The sequence below is a fragment of the Gigantopelta aegis genome, chromosome 6 (assembly GCF_016097555.1).
Source record: "Gigantopelta aegis isolate Gae_Host chromosome 6, Gae_host_genome, whole genome shotgun sequence".
Lineage (NCBI taxonomy): Eukaryota > Metazoa > Mollusca > Gastropoda > Neomphalida > Peltospiridae > Gigantopelta > Gigantopelta aegis.
The window spans coordinates 93,563,632-93,584,541 of record NC_054704.1 but is presented as its reverse complement, the minus strand read 5'-3'; the positions used below and the strand labels follow the sequence as shown (position 1 = coordinate 93,584,541).

The window sequence follows — 20,910 nt, the reverse complement described above, 5'->3', positions numbered from 1 at the left end:
AGACTCACACTAACAAGTTCAGGTTAGGTTCTTGTAAAGAATATCTTTCATCCAAATCTATTAACCGGCCTCGGTGGCGTCGTGGTTAGCCATCGGTCTACAGGCTGGTAGGTACTGGGTTCGGATCCCAGTCGAGGCATGGGTTTTTTAATCCAGATACCGACTCCAAACCCTGAGTGAGTGCTCCGCAAGGCTCAATGGGTAGGTGTAAACCACTTGCACCGACCAGTGATCCATAACTGGTTCAACAAAGGCCATGGTTTGTGCTATCCTGCCTGTGGGAAGCGCAAATAAAAGATCCCTTGCTGCCTGTCGTAAAAGAGTAGCCTATGTGGCGACAGCGGGTTTCCTCTCAAAATCTGTGTGGTCCGTAACCATATGTCTGACGCCATATAACCGTAAATAAAATGTGTTGAGTACGTCGTTAAATAAAACATTTCTTTCTTTCTTTCCAAATCTATTAGCCTACCAGGAGCCATGTTAACCACCATGGAATTTCAACAGTAGGGGAGGAACTTCTCCAGCTATTTTAAAAAACATTGTTATTAAGTTTAATCCAGTGGACCCATTCTGAAATTATTTAATATTTTAATATTTTGTTTAAATCTATTAAGCCTTTCGGGGGCCATGCATCATATATAGTAGCCATGCATATATTTTTACATTATAGTGTTGTGGCAACACCAGGCCTGAAACAACCACACGTGTTGTGGCATGTTTTTGCCATGAGCAAATGCGAGCTGAAGATCACTCGCCTGAAACATGGTAACTACTTTCAATTTTATAATCGTTAGGGAGTGGGGGGGGGGGGGGGGGGGGTGTGGAAGAGAGAGAGAGAGACACTTCACCAATAGTCCAAGGAACATGTTCGCCGAATCTCATTCATTTGAAATTCTAATCACATCAGTCACTATTAAATATTTTGAAGATATTTCATTCACAGAGGTATATGCTCAGCTGCATCAGGAATGACATATAAGGTTAACAAATAAACATACAAACAAAACCATAGCAAACAACTACAGGTGGAATGTTTATCATTACAATAGAAACAAACAAACATCACTACTTATAAAAACACATGTATCCAGATGATTTTTTCAATATGTCATTCATAATATATTTTGTTTAATAATTAAAGTGTACATTTCTTTACCCCCCCCCCCCCCCCCCCCCCCCCCCCCCCCCGCCCCCTGAACACTCCATATCTAAGTAAAGACTGTCAAGGAATTGGTAATATAGAATTGGTAATATATACTGAACACAAAAAGAAAAGCAAATCAGTTTTGGTTATTTTGTAATTAGAATAGGTTTACTTGATTACAAACGCTCAGTTCTGTGTAATGATGATCGATCCCCATTGGTGTGCCCATTGGGCTATTTTTAGTTCCAGCCAGTGCACCACGACTGGAATATCAAAGGCCGTGGTATGTGCTATCCTGTCTGTGGGATAGGGCATATAAAAGATCCCTTGCTACTAACTGAAAAATGTAGCAGGTTTCCTCTCTAAGACTATGTTAGAATTACCAAATGTTTGACATCCAATAGCCGACGATTAATAAATCAATGTGCTCTAGTGGTGTCATTAAACAAAACAAAATTTCAACCTGTATTTCTCCTAAATCTCAATATATGTTAAACACTTTTTAAAAAAACTAAATTTAATGTTGCAGGTGAAAATCAGATCTGCGTTACTTTTGGAGTTCAGTGTATGTACTTCCTCAACTGAATTTCATTAAGTGGTTATTAGGTGTACAACATATTGTCTACAGTACAAGATGAAACCTGCTACACCACACATTCCAGTTATCAATAACTAGCAATGTTGATGGGGTTTTGTATTTCTTTGTGTGTGTTTTTTTAAAATATGAATATACTGACAAAGAGAGTACATATTGCTGCATTTTTAATTTACCAATCATGGATGATTGGTTCAAACAAAATTGGCGACATATATATTTCTGTTCTCCATTATTATGATCAAATATTTACGGTATATGTGCTTCAATAGATAAACATATATCCACAAGGTGCCAAGAGAATTAGCAACTCTTAATGATATTCTTGAATTATTCATGGCATCTGAAATGGGAAATCATGTGACATAAACATGATAAATATGTGGAGAAAAAAGAATCTGTATTTATACATTCATACCATCATGCTCACCAAAAGGACAGAAGCAAAATACTAACTAATACAAGTTTCAAACATTATAAATGATATAATATATGACTATTTATTAAAAAAGATAAACATTTAAAGAACGAAATGTCAATCTTGGTGTAATGATTTGGACGGAATTGATAAACTGTGCATAATATTATTTCATTCGTAAATTTGATTTAGACTGGTATCTATATACAGCTGAATCCCACTGGCTCGAACCCTGTCAATGCTCAAAAAAGTGTTCGACAAATCGGGTAGTTCAACCTAACCACTCAGGACTTCGTTTTTGGTTTGAGCACTGCGGTGTATCGACCATTCCGAGTTCGACCCAACAAGATTCTACTGTAATCACCATTCTCAAACCATTTTCTATACCAAAATATTGATCTTTGTCATGAATATAGTATCTAAAACATAGCACCATCTCCATATAATATACTGACAGAAAGAAATCGGGGAACACTTGGTATTGTAGACCAAATGTTAGTCACTTCTAGTGTGTGTTTTAAGTATAAAGATGTAATGTAACACTGAATGTCAGTAACATGGTTGACATCCTGGCACTGTGGATGAAAGTTTTGGTTGTAGTAACTCTGTCCTCTTATGGTTGGTGTGATCCCTTATTTTATTACATACCTATTCAGTCTTACTATAGTGTTAAAGGCATTTTGAAACCGTGTGATAAATTAATTTTGTATCAGACCAGAACTTTTAAATGGGGAATTTCCTTTTTCTTTTTACTGCTGTTAGGGCCTTTTATTTACTGACGTCATACATGATTTACAAATGACGTCATATCGTATTTGAAGGCTGCCACAGAGTATGATTCTGAACGTTAAATGAATCCATGAAAGGAGTTTTGATCACAGATTTAACAAAGTATTGTTATGACATTAAATTAAAAACCATTTTTGTAAAACATAACAGAAGGTATGTAATAAATACAGAACTTCACATATGTTGTTTTCATTTCATATTTATTGCACTCTTTTATTTTGCGAAAGAACATACCACTTGACTGCAATATACTCTTTAAATAAACAAATGAGTGAATGGTCAGAATGAATGGTGAATATTAATTATTTTGATGTGAGTGAATGTAACATTAGTAGCAATTCAAATAAGAAATGGGGAAAATGGCTGATACAGTTAAGAAATAGGTCTTATATTCTGTTGACAGGATTTTTTTTCAGACATTTAAAAAATTGCAAAAAAGATAACTTTATCATTTAGAATTAACATGATTCAACATTAAAATTCAACATGAAAATAAACTGCATGAATCCGGTATTTTAAAGCTTTTATCAAAGTGCAGAGATATGGTATTAAAGGGACATTCCTGAGTTTGCTGCATGGTAAGCTGTTTCCGACTAATAAAATATTTCTACAATTAAACTTACATATTATATATACTTTCTTGTTTAGAATATCAGTGTCTGTATATTCAACGTGTTTCTGGTTGTCTTAATATTTGTAAGAAGCCCAAACTGGATTTATTCTTCAAATAATTTCATACGTATGAAAATAAATAAAATGAAATTTAACCTAATACAAATATTAGAACGATCAGAAACATGTTTAATATACAGCCACTAATATTTTATGCAGAAAAATATATTTGATATGTAATTACAATCGTTCAAAAGTCTCTGTTAGTCGATAACATCTTAAAAACTGCAGCAAACTCAGGAATGTCCCTTCAAATATGCTAATGGTAGATTCATAATCATCAGGTATGGTATGTTACCGGTATACTGTTTTGAAGTATATCTGGTGAGTGGCTTAATACATATTACATCCATTGAAAGTTTTATATATAAATACAGACCTTTATTTGTTTACATTTATACATTTATGCATATTTTGTGGTAGGTTTTAAGTGCTACTTTTGATTTTGCCATAACCTACTTCTAGATAAACATCATGACTAGAATTTTAAATCATAAACAATCTGACATGTTTTCTAATCTGGAAAGAAATATGAAACAATACAGATGTTTAATTGTCTAAATATAACACTAATTTAACACATGACAACAAAGTGCTTGAGGTGCAATATTACAGTAAAAATACAATTTAAACAACTTTCTAAAATTTCAATAGAACTACAGAAATTTGTCAACAATGTTAGGAACAAATAAACATACACAATGCTATGTACCAGGTATACAAATAGAAATACTAAATTATTTTTATTTACTATAAAATACAATTTGCTAAAGACTGGAATAAACTGAAAATATGGTCAAAATCTGTTAAATTATGTAAATTAATTTATCATCCATTAAAGGCTTTTGTAGGAGATATCGCTGGCATTATAATTTGCGTTATCTCCTGAGATATTCTCCATAGGAGATATCGCTTCTTATAATCTTGATTGGTCAAATTTTAATCACAAGACATTATTTTGTTACGTCACTGTGTATGTTTCAGCATTAGTAACGTCACGCCACTGTCGTTCTGCTAGTTAATGAGTCTACCGCTGCCAAATATAGTGACATTCAACCCACATCACTTACATTGTTTACAATCCTCGAAAATGAAAAGAATGATAATGGATGATAAAAAGAATACCCCCCTCGTGTCTTGTGGTATCATAATTTATCAGCACTTGTTGATAAAAGTATAACTTGTGCTGATAAATTATGATATCGCAAGACACTCGGGGAGTATCCTCTATATATCATTAACTATATTAATGATATTGTGTCATATTGATTTATATTTGTAACTAAATACATGTATATTATGCCATAATACATACGGTAACATTTTGTAATAACATGATTTGTTAAAAAGGTTTCTTTTAACAGATACAAGCCAAAGACAAAAAAAAAAAGTTTTACGGTAACAGTTATAACTGATAATTTTGCCATATTTCAAGAATTAATTTCATTTCATTTCAATTTATTTTCATGCTTATATCCAATTACGGTTCAAGCACATTGTTCTGGGCACACACCTCAGCTATCTGGGCTGTCTGTCCAGGACAGTGGGTTAGTTGTTGGTTAATGAGAGAGAAGAGGGTGTAGTGGCCTTACATCTACCTATTGAGCCCTTAAGAACTTGCACTGGGTTTGAGCAGATACTGGGCTGCGAACCCTGTACCTACCAGCTGGTCTATTTCAAGAAGCAATCAAGGTCACTTTATTAAAGGGAGTGTCCTGCATTTGCAATTACTAGACTTTTTAATGACTAAATTCACATATTAAATACATTTTATTGTTTAGAATATAAATGTCTTGATTTTCAATGAGTCTCTGGTCATCTTAATATTTGTAGTTGTCCAAACTGAATTTTGTCTCCCAATAATTTTGTATGTATGAAATAATATATATTGGGAAGGGGTGGGAATGGAGTTTGAATTATTTACAAGCATTACTTTAGAAACCGATATTCTAAATAAGAAAATATATTTAATATTTAATTTTTGTCATTGAAAAAGATCTATTAATGAGTCACATTTTAACAATGCCAGCCAACTTGGGGCAGTCTGTTTAAAACGTAACATGTTTCTTTGTTCTTTGTTTTCATAAACTAAATATTTGGATTTTAGGAAGTCTATTTCCATGTAAAACATAAACTCATGCTTACTCCAAGCACCATTCAGATTGGATTCATACTCAGCATCCGAAGAAGAAAGTGAAAAAGAGTTTGACTGATGAATCAAATTCTTGTTAAATGAAGATTAAATTAAGTTTTGGTCGAGGTTACCATTATCACAACCTGAATGAAATATTAACATCTAAGTCAGATGAAATATGATCAGCAGCATAACAAGGGAAATGGAGGAATTAGATGAAAACCATCAAATGCAAATAAAACATTTTTTGCAAAACATTTAACAGATAAAATTTAAAATTTGAGTCAATTTAATTCAAAATTAATTTCTGAAAAACAATTTGCATAAAGTGACCAAACGTATATCAAATGTGTAAAGAGACTAAAAACAGAGGTTATTAAACCTGCTAGAAATCACCTACAACTGACAAGAACATGAGATCCAACTCGTCCTTCAGAAATATGGCTATGAAAAAAGTTTCCACACTGTTTATAACCACTTTGCATAAGAAAAGCTTTGATTTGAGACTGTAGTGTGTTAAAGTACACCACCATTGATGGCCATGGTCTCGTGGTAGCAGCATATTCACGCTTCAGCCAGCTCACTGGATCGTTATAAAATATATCGGCTTCATCAGTGTAGGTTTTGTTTCGTTCTAAGTTCGGTTCACAAGTCAAAAACCTCATGCTGATATTTTTGTGAATGTAGCTGAAAACAATAATAATATGAATTACAGTTTGTATAGGCAAAAACTGTCATAGATTACACACAGCTGATATCTTCAATGAATATTCTAGTAAATATATGTCTTGCCATTAGATGGAGTAAATATAGGATAAAACCTTCCCACAATGTTGTAGTAGATTTTTTAACGGTTTTCACTGAACATATTCCTATTACTACCTGCATGTCTAAATGGTATATTGTATTATTATGTCTGACTGGCATATCATTATTTCTTATTATTTATAATATTATTATCTAACTGGTAAAATGCCATTTTGAACATAAGGAAAAGAAAAACTGGGAATGATACAAAGGTAAAGTAATTTTCAAGTAAAAAAATCTCATGATGGTGTAAATATACTCACTATGCCAAGACGTCAATTGTTATTTATTATTATTATTCACATACTCATTGAATTTTGGAGAAGTATTATGCCTGTAAACATTAAATCTCCATGCAAAGTATGGCAATTACTTGTAACTGTGTAACTGACCTGTAATATGGAGTGGAATGGCAGGGCATTAGGAAGAGGACGTCTGCATCTTTCTCTAGACTGACGTCGTATATGTACTTCATCACAACGACAGTTCCTCTTTGGTGAATTAGGCTGAAATACAATGCTACTGGAACATTTGTCACAATCAGAATCAGGACTAGAATTTTTGCTTTGGACAGATTTGATTTGTGCTTCTGCGTTCTCACTATTTCTGGATCCACTTCTGGCTGGGGTGTGGAAGAGTTATCTACCTTCTCGTCAGCATTAGATTTATCCTCCTCACACTTGTCAACAGACTTTGTGGAGCTATCTTTCTCTCCCTCCATATCTTTGCATTTCTCTGAATCTGGGTCACAATCCTTTTGATCGGACTTTGACGAAGGCTCGGTTTGCTGCAGCTTTTCACTGGTTTTATCAGGATCCGAGCCGGTGTGGTCAGTCTGAAGGGCTGATTCCTGGCTTGATATAGACTGCGTGTCGATGGAATCGGAAAAACTAGTACTGCTGTTAAAGCTTTCATTAAGCTCCTCATCAATGGGCGTAATATTGAGGTTTTTCTTTGGCTTCTTTTTCTTGAGGTACGGCCTTCGACATAGCGACTGGAAGTAGACTCCACAATAGTGCATGCAAAGAGGTAGGATTGGCATCAAAAATCTAAATTCTTTGTGAGAGAAGAAGCTGAAAAAATTCACATAAGGAACAAAATATTAACCTCAATTAATCTAAATGATATTCAATAGCACAGCTATGAATGATAATCATAGTTTAATATTAACACAAACTGATTTGACCAACTGATTAAGAAATAGGCCAATTGAAAATAAAAGGCTTTCTAACAAAACACAATAATTGAAACTAAGATACAGTGTTAATGGCTTCTTCTTCTTTTTTAAATCATGTCTACCAATATAAATAAGGAGAAAAAAGTAGAATGCTTGTTTTTTGTGTATTTTTCATGTCTTTTATTATTGTCAATGTTTATGAGGCACTTTTACTGGTTACAATTATAATACAACTACCATTCATAATTATTTTTTGCAACCTTTTTCATAAATTGTGTGTACAAGTCAACCAGTGAAAAAGGTCTTATGACAAAACAATACTGTAGTTCCAATTTCATTTTAACATGATTTTTGTGGTTCAAGCACATTATCCTGGGCACATATTTCAGCTATCTGGCCTGTCTGTGCAGGATAGCAGTTAACAGTTAACTCATGACTGGTTGAATTCCATTTTATGGAATTATAAAACTTGGAAGTTAAATTTAAATTTAAGTCTGCTAGCTTACCTGTATATAAAGACTGTCCACACTATAACAAAGAGAAGAACTTTGTTCCTAGCTTTCCAGGCTCCTAAAATGAATGGCAAAATGTGAGTTCCCATAACAACTGGAAATCCTTGTGTTAGATACCAGTGCCAAGGGTGTGACCCATAGAATGATGATCCTCCACTGATAATGTTGAAGTGGAGAAAATTATATTGAACAAATGTCCACTTTCCATAGAAGATTCGATCCAGAACAGCTGAAGATCCCAACACTAGCACTCTGTAAAATTAAAATGATATATGTTATCTTGCATTGCTTAAGGTATTTTAATTTCACGCAAATTTTAATTACTGATCCAATGCTGAATATAAATACTAAAGTACAAAATGATATTAGTTGAATTTAAGTTTCTAGTACAAAAACCCACTAAAAAACGTGGAGGTTGAAACACATCCCTGTTTGAAGCAAATTTACTTTTTTCAATTTATTTTTGGGGGAAGCATGACCCAACACCCCCTAAAAACTTTGCTCACCACAGTCTAGACTCTCTATACAAAATGTCCTGCACACACGCTTGAAAAATATAAATATCTATGACAAATAATGCTACTTACCCTATCTGAATATACTGAAATATAAGTTTAGCTGGTTTCTGCTTGTTAAGTTGGAAGTGCCATGAGCACATCAACACCCAGATGACGGCTGATGTTGGTCGTACAATAACAGACAATGCAGCCAGCAGTAGAAACTTCACAGTGCTCGACTGTCTGTAATACAATCAAAATATTAAAGGCACTGTCCTTTGTTTGTTGCATTGTCTAACAGAGACATTTTAATGACTAAAATTGTATATTAAAAAACATAAAACATCAGTGGCTGTATAATAAATGTGTTTCTAAACATTCATTTTATTTCCTAATACATATTTTTATTTTGTGCAAACAAATTTATTGGTAGATCAAATCTAGTTTCAGCTACTTACAAACATTAGGATGACCAAAAACACACTTGATATACAAACACTAATATTTCATGCAGTGGTATAGCAGTTCACACACCAGTAGCAGCTGAAATGGGGATGTATTACATTAACAACTAATCAGTAACACCCTCCCCTGAACAAACCAATACGATATGTGTCCAAGAAAGCTTGCATGAACATTAATCAGATAAAAGCATAAACATTTAAGCAAAATTGAAGGTTCAAACTTATGAATGTGTTACCTGCAGCAATTTTGAAATGTTTTTGCCAGACAGTTTTGATCATCCCTACACCAATTTTAAACCAGTAGCTTTTGCAACAAATAAACATAACATAAAGAGCAAGATATTACTACCTCAACCAGTGGCAAAACACTGCCATCGTCAAAGCCCTTGACCTATTGGAATTCATCTCGCTGCTAGAGCAATGGCTGTCGGTGCCATTACTAAATTGAGTCCTGAACAATACATCAATGTCATGCAAATATTCTAAATCAACGTGAATTTCTGCAGTATTATTCAACACATGAATGTCAAATGTCATGCAAGTATTGTAAGGAAACATGATTTTTTTTAGCAGCTTTTAGAGCTAAATCTCTGTAAAAAGTCTCATCAGCCTTCGTAATAAGCACCTGTCCATTTATCTTGACAAGTGAAAATCTGCTCAGACAAGCAAACATTGTCTAGTGGACAAATAAAAATTTATAATGCTGTTTTCTATTGAGCAATCCATGCACTTGAATAAAATTAACAACTCATTTGGACAAGTGAAAATATTGATGGCCAAGTAGATTTCTAGATGTACTTGTCTGGACCACTAATGGAAAATTAAGCTTATTTCTATCGCTGCTCACCCTGGATAGCCAGGCCATGGAAAGTAATAAAGCGCCATGGTGACGAGGACGGCTTCTGTGGAGTTGGTCAGCGTGCGAGTAGCACAGTACAGGATGAACCAAGACACGGTCTGACACAGCAGCGTCCACTGGGCGGTCGCTCGGCCACACAGCTTCCAGGACAGGTGATACAGGTAGAGGTCACCACACGCAGCTATCACACCCTGGACAAGTCGCGGCAGCTTGATCTGCAGACATTAATTTTATATTAATGTCTTAAAACTCAGATGAATTTATAATTGCATTTATTATAACACTATTATTCTTTATAGAAGATTTAATTTTTTATCTTCAGGAACCAGGGCATGTCCATGAGAATGAAAATATACAATTTTGTCCTACTTTATCTAAAGATAAAATAATGGCTAGTGCCTACCTGCTAAGACTGTGCCCCCTCTACTAGATACTGTGCCTCCCCACCCCACCCCAAAATATTATTCCTACAAGCCTGTAACCTGACATACAAAAATACTCACCAATAGAATCCTGCTGTCAAGACCGAAAATACTCTGTATCTTGAACAAGACGGCAAACACAAATGGATACATGTAGCCTCGCAGACCAGTTTTCCACTCCCACGTTAAATACCCATAACTTCACAGTTAAAGAATATTCACTCAGTTCCAACAGATTTAAATGATTATGCATACAAATAGAAAATAGTTCTGGAAAATTATAGATTCTTTTTCTTAAGATATACCTGTCAATGTCGTAAAAACAAAAGATTCAAACAATAAACTTAAAAACAAGAAATCCCAACTCTAGAGTAAGGCCTAAAGATGTAAAATGTACCAAATTTGAACAAGCAAACCACTGGATGAAAACAAAATTAAAACATTATCTTGGAAAAACATTACAGGGACAGACCCTAGTCTTTAAACACTACAGCATGTGTTTCACTATTAGAGCTGTCTATGACCACTGAAATCAAACATCACTTACGTTTTATTGTTCAGATTATCCATTTCCGTAGAACCGAAGTATTTCTGGTCATCCTGTTGTTTCTAATATCACAAAATGCATTTATCATACTTTTTAAAAAAAACATGTGCGTCTGAGAAGCAGCGGTTATTGATTCGAGTTCTAGTCTATTTTTTACGGATACTTTCTGGTTTTAACATCACACTCTTCTTTCACTTGTTATAACTTTATCCAAATGTGTTACAGCTTTGTAGATTAATTTAACTAAACTTCCATTTTTACGAGTTGAAACTAAAATAACATTTCAAATGACTGTAAACTTTATGAGTACAGGTATATATAGCTTACATAAACCAAGAAAACCAATTAAATAAAATTGCTCTACCAAATAAGATTGTGAGGTAACAGAGTTAATAAAAGCTGCAACACATTTTCTTTTCTCAGAGGGATGTGGATGAGAACCAAATTGTCACTACAATGCAAATCAATCTTTGTTAAAGTTTGTTTTTGTTTTATGACATGACTAGAGCACAGTGATTTCTTAATCATCAACAGTTGAATGTCATACATTTGCTAATATTGACTTTATCTTCAGAGGAAACCCACCACATTTTTCCATTAGCAGTAATTGATCTTTTACATGAACTTTCATACATTTCATACTTTGATACAGGACATCTCATACCACAGATAATATAGCAGTTGTGTGGCACTGATTGGGATGGAAAAAATACAATTAGAGAATGGGCCCACCGAGGAGGTTTGATCCTGTGACTAAAACACCTCAGGCAGCCAATTTACCAACTGAGCTAGATCATGTCCCCATTAATAATTCAATAGAGCAGTTTGAGTCTGGTAAATTTTATTGTTTTTCTGACCACGCACCCGTATGTTTTTCTGTTTCATTCACAAAGTTATATAATATAGCTAAAGAGATAACGAATGAACAGACACATACCAGCATAAAATGGAATGACGAGTACAATGATGAGATTGTTGATAAACTTGTTGTAAATATAGATAACTTGATAAATATATGTACTGTTAATTGTAATAGCCAGAAAACTGTTAATACATGTGTAGATACATTCACACATGAACTCAACGATCTTATTTTACCTCAATGTACTGTTAAAACTTACAAAACAAATTTAAGTGGAAAAGGACAAATTCACCGTTATGTTAAAGTAAAAGATAAACCTTGGTTTAATGATATATGTAAAGAACGATACGCTCAATACAGAAAGGCAATTAAAGTGTTTAATCAAAATAAAACAACAGAAAATCGTATAGAACTTGTTAGTTCGAAAAATGCTTACAAACATTTAGAATGCAGACTAAAATGACAGTACACGTCTCAACAAGGGAACAAGCTGAATTATGTGCGGAAACATAACCCAAAATCATTTTACAAACAGTTCGAGAAACGTAAAACTAATGTTAAATCAGAACTCAGTAATGGCGACTTTTATAATCATTTTCTAAATCTGGCTTTAAACAAACCAAAAAGTAACAGTGAAGTAGATAACTTTTTAACCAATTACGATACTCTTTATACTGATGACTCAGTGGGTAGCTTATTAGATAGTGACATCACCGAGAGTGAAATATCGAATGTTATTCACAAGTTAAATAAAAACAAAGCATGTGGCTATGATGGTCTTTTAAACAAATATTTTATTAATTGTATGAATGTTTTGATGCCATGTTTGTTGATATTGTTTAATACTGTTTTTAAATCCGGTCATTTCCCTCATAGTTGGTCAGTTGGATGTATAGTGCCTGTTTTTAAAAAGGGAAATCCCAACGAGACGGATAATTATAGAGGTATTACTCTAGTTAGCTGCCTAGGTAAACTGTTCACCAATATACTAAATGAAAGATTATGTATTTTTGACATGGAAAATAATATTATCACTGACGCCCAGTTTGGCTTTAGAAAACATTTGTCCACTGTGGATGCAATTTTCGTTCTACAGTCCCTAATAAACAGAGTGTGTAATGCACGAAAACGGCTTTATTGCTGTTTTGTTGACTACAAAAAAGCATTTGACTTTGTAAATAGACAAAATTTGTGGTATAAATTAATTAAACAAGGCGTAAGTGGGAAAATGCTTGCTATAATAAGGTTGTTATATCAAAATGTTAAATGTTGTGTAAAATATAATAATGTAATTTCTGATTTCTTTATATGCAAAAATTGTTTATTTCAAGGAGAAGTGTTGTCGCCAATATTATTTTCCATGTATGTCAATGACTGTGAGATGCAGCTAATATCAGATAACTGTCCTTGTATCGATATACAAATGTTAAACATATTCCTGGTAATGTACGCCGATGACATGGTTCTGTTAGCTGAAAAACCAGAAGGGTTACAAAAAATGATCAATTCTCTGTTTAATTATACCCAAAACTGGGATTTAACTGTCAATACAAATAAAACTAAAATTGTTGTTTTTAGAAACGCAGGTAAATTACGAGATAATGAGAAATGGTACTTTAATGGATGTAAACTAGAGGTTGTAAATGAATTTATTTATCTTGGCGTTTTATTTTTCTATAATGGTAAATTTGCACGTACACAGAAGCGATTTGCAGAACAAGGACGGAATGAATGAATGAATGAATGTTTAACGACACCCCAGCATGAAAAATACATCGGCTATTGGGTGTCAAACTATGGTAATGGAAACAAATAAGGTGATGATCAACATCAACAGAAAAATTCAAGATATAAATAAAAACAGTGTAAAGAACTGTGCAAAATACAAATACAAATATCACAGAGAGATACTGACTTTTACTCTAAACTTCAATGTGTGCTGTATTGGCCATTCTCAAAGAGAATGTTACACCCCTGCACCACAGTGAGGTTACAGCATGCGCAGGGGAACAAGGACGGAAGGCATTATTCTCAATATTGAATGTATGTAGGAACAATTTCTTCAATATCGAAACAATGCTTGCTGTTTTTGATACATATATTAACTCTATCCTTAGTTATGGTGCTGAAGTTTGGGGCTTTCACTTGGGTCATGATGTTGAAAAAGTACATATACAATTTTGTAAAAGATTATTGGGTGTAAGAAAAGGAACGTGAAACGAATTTGTTTATAGCGAACTGGGACGGTTTCCACTTCAAATAACAAGAAAACTGAGAATGTTTAAATATTGGATAAAATTACGTAACACTACAAATTGTATTCTAAGGGGTATATATGAAGAAATGGCACACTATACGATAATTCGTTAATTAACATTAGGCACGAATTGTATTCACTTGGATTGAACTATATTTGGAATTACAGTATTTACATTATAATTAAAGAAAGGATATTAGATACTTTTAAGCAATTATGTTACAGTAAAACAATGACAACGTCTAGAGGACTTTTATATCAATATTTATTAAATGAATTTAGATTACAAACGTATTTAAGATTGCCAATGGAAACGCGATATATAAAAGAAATATGTAAGATTAGAAAATGCGCTCATAAATTAAATGTAGAATCTGGCAGGTATCGACTGTGTAATGCTAATGCCATAGAAGATGAATATCACTTTATAATAGAGTGTCCACAATACAAAGATTTGCGTTGTAAATATATAAAAATGTATTATTATAAGAGGCCAAGTGTGTATCATTTTATACAGTTATTAACCACCGGTAACAATAAGGAATTGAATAACCTAGGCAAATATTTAGTGTACGGGTAAGCGAATACAATTAGAGATCGGTTAATACAGGATAATATGATTATATATAAACCACACCCACCATTGTTTTGCATGTGTGTATTTTGTATAACTATGTTGTATTATTTATGTTATGTATTCAGCTGATGAGTTGTAAAACTCAAAGCAAATAAAGAACTTAGAACTTAGTGTGGCATGTGGCAAACCATGTACTATTAAAGACAGGGTCACACTGCACTTGACTTACTAAATGGCTTAACAAAATATTACTTTAAAAAATATATTTAATTTGTTCTTAAAAGTACTTTAATCATCCAACTGCACAGTCGTCATATACCAGTATACTAAGATGGTGGAACACTGAATTGTGGCTACATAGCTATAAAATGGGGGTGGGGGAACAACTTTGTTTATTATTAGCTAAAGCTAGCTATTTAAAATGTTTGCACAACAGATTATGACGGTGTGTCCGTTAAGGAGACATGTAAACACAGTGAATATTACATAAAGTTATGTGATCTGTGCAACTCTGCCTTTAGTAGTAGGGTGTCTGCCAGAAGGTATGAAGGTTAAAAATACATACACCTTAAAATCTTGGAAATTAATGGATCCATACATTTTTTAAATTTTTACAAAGATTTTATTAAGAGATATGCTGTTTGAAATTTGTCAAAGTACATGAAATCCAGTGTCCAATTTTTAAAAATTTCAAACCCATAACCACCTAGTACTAGTACCGTAGCAGGGACACTTACAATTTGTCCTCTTTTTTTTTTTCTTTTTTTTTTTTTTACGTACAGTCAAATTATTTTGTTGGCAGATAGCCTGAGTACATGTAGGTATAGTTCATTTATTTTCATTTCAACTTATTTTCGTGCTTATATCAAATTAAGGTTCAAGAATGCTGTTCTGGGCAGACACCTCAGCTAGTTGGGCCATCTGTCCAAGACAGTGTTAGTTATTAGTTGGTTAGTGAAGGAAAAGAGCGTGTAGTGGCCTTACATCTACCAATTGAACCCTTAAGAACTCATTCTGGGTAGGAGCCGGTACCGGGCTGCGAACCCTGTACCTACCAGCCTGTAGTCCGATGGCTTAACCACTGCGCCCAGTTAGGTGTAGTTACCTATTGTGCAACACTGTCATTACTTTTCTGTTAAAGGATACTCAAAGACCATGTTGTGAGCCACCTCTAATGACTGCCAGTATTCATCTGGAACAAAGGATGTCTGGATAAGAAGGCTGTTCACCACTCGCATTGCAATGAGACCAAGAAAGAGAGAAGAGTCTGAGGCCATTATCTTCTTTATGATTAACGGACCAAGAACTTCCGAGTTGAACATGTAACAGTCCTCTTCCTCATCCCTGCTTTCGTCATCTGTTGTAACTGGAGAACTGGGACAACTTTCACGCATCCGATCCATGTCATATTGTTTTGGTTTTCCTTTCCGTCTTCTAATTGTGGTGGAACTCTTGTTTTTCGCCATAATTTCAATACATACTTGAAATGCAGTCTTATCATTAGTTTCTTACACTCATCATTGATCTGTGAAGACAGAATAATAAAACTGAGTTCTTATTTACTCACTAAATTGACAGGATCACAATGTATTTGTTTTAAATGTATGCACGCATTAGACTGTAAATTTAACAGAATTCTGTGTTTTTGTGAAACCTAGATATTCAGTCAGAAGCTTTAAAAGATAATGCTCAGATGGAGTCCCCAAATATCTATATATTATATCATATTTACAATTCCAGGCGAATTCTTAAAATTCAATTCTTGCATATATATAGATTATTATACAAGCTTGTGTGTTGTACTGATTTTATGAAATGTTTGGCAGAATTTTTGTATTGCCCGAGCAACAGCGATTTTTGTAAAATCAGTACGATTCACACGTGTGTGTGTGTGTGTAATAATTTCTTTATCATCCATATTATTTTTATGAATAACAAGCTAGGACCATGAAAAACCGTTTCAAACCTAACTAGAAAGAGATGAGGAAAAGATGTATTTTCCGAAATTACATCATTTTGGTAAGTGATTACGGTATACAGAGTTTTGACTGGGAAAGCCACATTATGTCATGACATCACTCCCCAAAATGATGTCATTCATTGTGCATGTGAAATCATTATGATACAAGTGTATCATAAAGTGTATGATACTGGTTCTATTTTCCTGTATATCTTGAACTATGTAGATAATAAGATTTGTTATCAATTCAGTAACTTTTTTTCAAGAGGTTATTAGCAAAAAAAAAAAAAAAAAATGTCAGTATATTTGAATTCTTCACATAACATTATGTGTTATTGTTGAAAACAAGAAGACAATTTTTTTAACATGAAAAAAGATTAAAAAACCCAGTTTACAATAGTTTTATTAACTACAATGCTGATTTCAACCAAGCAAGTTGTTTTTTTACACTGAAGTTTTAAATCCATTACTTTACTTATTGTTATGTATGTATACACTCCTATTAATCTGCCAATATTCAATGAAGGTTTTGACACATATTGTACAATTGTTATAGATCTCCATCATCAGGGTGTCTGCCAGAAATAAATTTTAGGGTACGGCGCTATGAAATTGAATATTTACAATGTGTGTCCTGAATGCAACCGAAGAAAATAGGTTAAGTTTAGGGTTTGGGTTTAGAAAGTCATACAGTAATGATATAAGAGGGATTAATTTTGTCAAAAGGTTAACTTAAAATTTAATAAAATCTGCAAAACAATTTAAGTATGATACCATACCCGTTTTACCCTCTGACTGAAACCCTGATCATCTCAAACAGGGTCCTAAAGCATAATTTATAATTTACTATTGTTTTTGAGCTTACGGTGGTCTTCTTTGGTACTTCATTTGTTATCTTAAAATTTTATCATAGTAAGTCTGAAAAGTTTATTACTGCCCTAAGTTTTCTTAACCTCTTTTGGAAGTCCTATTTACCGAGCTCAATCAAACTCAACTGAGGGCTACAGTTGATATTGTGCTTTATTAAAGCTATAATAGGCAGAATATCACCCCTCACGACACTGTAACATCATTTATAATTTAAGACCTGTTCTGAATGCTTAAATATTAAAAACATATTCTACCTATTATAGCTTTCAATATAAGTTTTATAATATATTATACTTAGTGGCAGATTCAGAATTATATATAATATATATTTCTTACTAAATGGCCATTTTATGTTTTATATTAATTTATATATCACTGTGTGCTTTGTCAAACAAATTAAACACATTTTGATTGTAATTTGTCTTGTGTTTATTTGTCCTTATTGATTAGGCCATGCGAATGAAAGTTATAGATCTGCGTTTCAGCGCATCGAATAAACCAATGGAAAATGAATTAAAATGAAATTAACATTTTTCAATAGTTTATATTCCACCTTCAAACATGTCAAAGACCTCATTTAGACTTGAATCTACTATGGAAATAATAGATCAATAAAAATAATGAATAATGAAAAATGAAAAAAAGCCTCATGTGTTTTAAAAATTGTTCGGACGCAAATCTATAACTTTCATTCTCTTGGCCATAGCTTGGTAGTTCTATACTTGCACTTGGGGGTTCTACACTTACGATCAGTAATTGTTCACTTGTGCTCAGTAGTTCTCAGTTGCTCTCATTTGAGCTTGGTAAATAGTACGACCCACCTCTTTAGATTCTGTGTCCAAATGGTCTCAAAACAAACAAATGCGTTGAAATGGTTACGGTATAATATATTTGATTTTTAAACGAACGTAGTAGGTTATTTAGTTCACCAAGGTAAACATCTACGGTCCGTTTTTTAACATTTTGACATTTATTGGACCCGATGTTTACAACTTGAACAGCAAAAACAAGCGTGCAGTTTCCGCCCAGATTTCAGGCGGAATCGATACAACCATGGAATTAATTATTTCGTGGCGAAATATGAGATGTACCAATAAATATAAACACTTACTGTATAAAGAAAACTTCCCGAGTCACGTTTTACGCATAAATAGACAGTTTGTCCAAATAGTAATCCTGCATTAATCCAATTTTCAGTTACGAACAAAATCTCGAATATTCCCGCCGGCCATTGTGAGCATATTTAAAATGTGATTGAAAACTGTTGGTGGAATCGGATTATTTTTATTATTATTCGTCTCGGGTTCACGAGTTTATTCCACGATATTTAATGGAATATCACGTTTAATAATAATAAATAAATAAACTTAACTAATGAATAATATTTTTTAAAAATCAATTAATTGATAATAAATTAATAATAACAATTAAATTTAACTGAATAAAACCCCTAAAATAACTAATGACCAGTAATTATAGCTAAAAAAAAGAAATGAAATTAAAACAAAAAAGAAGAGAAAAAAAGAAGAGAAAAACCTTTGAAACACATGTAAGCAATGGCCTGTAATAATAATATTTAAAAACAATTACTAAAGGAAATAATAATTTTGGAAAAAGTAAATAAATGAAGGCCTTAAAATAAGTAATGACCTGTACTAACAATCATTATTTTTTTAATAATAATAAAAAAGAATAATGTAACCCACACAAAGCACATATGTAGAAACAAAAATAACAAAATAAATAAATTTAATAATCAATTCCATTCAGTTCCGCAATATTTCTTTTTACTGGGTGTACGTAAAATGCTTGATACGAATAATTCTCGTTCCGCAAAATGTTCATTCCGCATTTTCGATGTGCCAGGATAAAAATAGCTTTCAAATGTTTAAATGTGTCATCTTCAAACATCTAATCATGGAAAGGTTACCAAAGGTATTGTACTTAATATTTTTGTCTAAAATTTATTAAAATATGTTGTTGTACGTGTTGAGGCTCTTAAATAAAGCACATATGCCTGATTTTATTAAATCGTGATTGCAAATGGAAAATTCGATCCAATGGATAAACGTTACGGCACAGCAATAAACATCACAATAATAAATATCGTGCCGGAGACGTTTATCTTGATGAACTATAGGCTATTCTACTGGTGGGATTTCCGATCGCTTTTACTCTTTACCTAGTTACTGCTAAAATAAAAGTCAATAATATTTTATAAATTGAAAAAACCTAATATTTTCAAGTGCAAATTTGCCGTTTCAAAGTCTTGGCAGTGTAGCCGAGTGCGGAATCAGTCCGTGCAGAAGACCGGACATCAACAATTTTCCAACCCAGCAACGATCAGTCGTGACATCAACACTAATCTAGTTCATATCAATAACACAGCCCGCTAAAAAGAATAAATGGTCTAAACATGTATTGGCTTGCAGTTCCGGGAAAAAGATTCGTTGCAAAGAAACAAAATTATTGATTATTTTATGTAAAGCATCGTAGGCAACCCTAATCGGAAGTGTATACATTTCTTATCTTCGTTATATAAAACGACCTGTAGGGGAGGTAAGCGTTGAAATTAAATAATAATTATTTCCCTTATATATATTTGTGTTTTTTTTCCAAAAGTAATCTGGCCTCAGACCACAATTAATTTCGCTATATGTTTCTATATAGCCTTAGTGGCTATAACATTTTTATTAATATCAGCAGGCCCGTGAAGTTTTGTATGTACCTTTGCCTGCATGGGGGACACACACCCTGAAAAGGACAACCCCTGTTGTCCAGCTCTTTCTCCCAGCATATTGGTTTAAACAGACACACCCTCTAAACCAGGCCGGAGTACACCCATTTTACACAAAAAGCACTACTTTTGCATGGGCCGGAATTACCACAAACAAGTCTTCAATGTCAACAAGTTACACATGTTTACAAACTACATGCTATCCCCTGTCACTTCAGTCAAACAGTTGCCACTTCATAGCTGTCTGCCATGAAATAATCACAGTCAAACAGCAGACTACTTGCGCGGTGAAACTTCCGGATTTTGGACAACCAAATGGGAAGATAACTGTAATCTGAGGCCTATCAGTCCATTTTTTCCCCTAAAAACTGGCCCACACTAATGCATTCCAATGATATACATATTAAAGCAATGCTCGGTAAGTATCGGTATGTCACCTTTAAACTGAGAGTATACAGAGGCTGTGTTAAAACACCTACCACAGTGCCTTGCCATGGCCAATTTTAGCAATGGAAACTTGAGGGACACCAACTTCAAAATGTAATAACTTTATCAAATTTTGGAATTTCTTCATACAATGAGCAGCTATTTTTTCTTCTACATATGTTCT

At 33.4% G+C, this 20,910-nt stretch overlaps 1 protein-coding gene across 2 annotated transcripts; it reads right to left on the bottom strand.

The window, feature by feature from the left end:
• Positions 1–4,832: 4,832 nt before the first annotated feature.
• LOC121373921 (GPI mannosyltransferase 3-like) lies at positions 4,833–20,074 on the bottom strand. Of its 2 annotated transcripts, none has more exons than XM_041500737.1 (8): positions 19,796–20,074; positions 15,880–16,258; positions 10,572–10,689; positions 10,057–10,283; positions 8,836–8,988; positions 8,243–8,500; positions 6,952–7,632; positions 4,833–6,439 (listed from the first exon to the last, which is right to left on the bottom strand). In XM_041500737.1, exons 2-8 carry the CDS (start codon positions 16,197–16,199, stop codon positions 6,145–6,147), a joined length of 2,052 nt encoding a protein of 683 aa, XP_041356671.1. In that variant the 5' UTR covers positions 16,200–16,258; positions 19,796–20,074; the 3' UTR covers positions 4,833–6,144. The 2 variants fall into 2 exon arrangements, with proteins under 2 accessions (XP_041356671.1, XP_041356672.1); XM_041500738.1 differs by lacking the exon at positions 19,796–20,074 and adding an exon at positions 18,311–18,436.
• Between the last annotated feature and the right edge of the window lie 836 nt (positions 20,075–20,910).

Bases quoted from the DNA above. Each gene is read 5' to 3' on its own strand.
- LOC121373921 (XM_041500737.1), bottom strand. From the start codon at position 16,199: ATGGCGAAAAACAAGAGTTCCACCACAATTAGAAGACGGAAAGGAAAA. The intron at 10,284-10,571 runs GTGAGTATTTTT...TAATGTCTGCAG, and splicing joins TTGACAGCAGGATTCTATTG to ATCAAGCTGCCGCGACTTGT. The intron at 6,440-6,951 runs GTCAGTTACACA...TATTGTTTTCAG, and splicing joins CATTCCACTCCATATTACAG to CTACATTCACAAAAATATCA.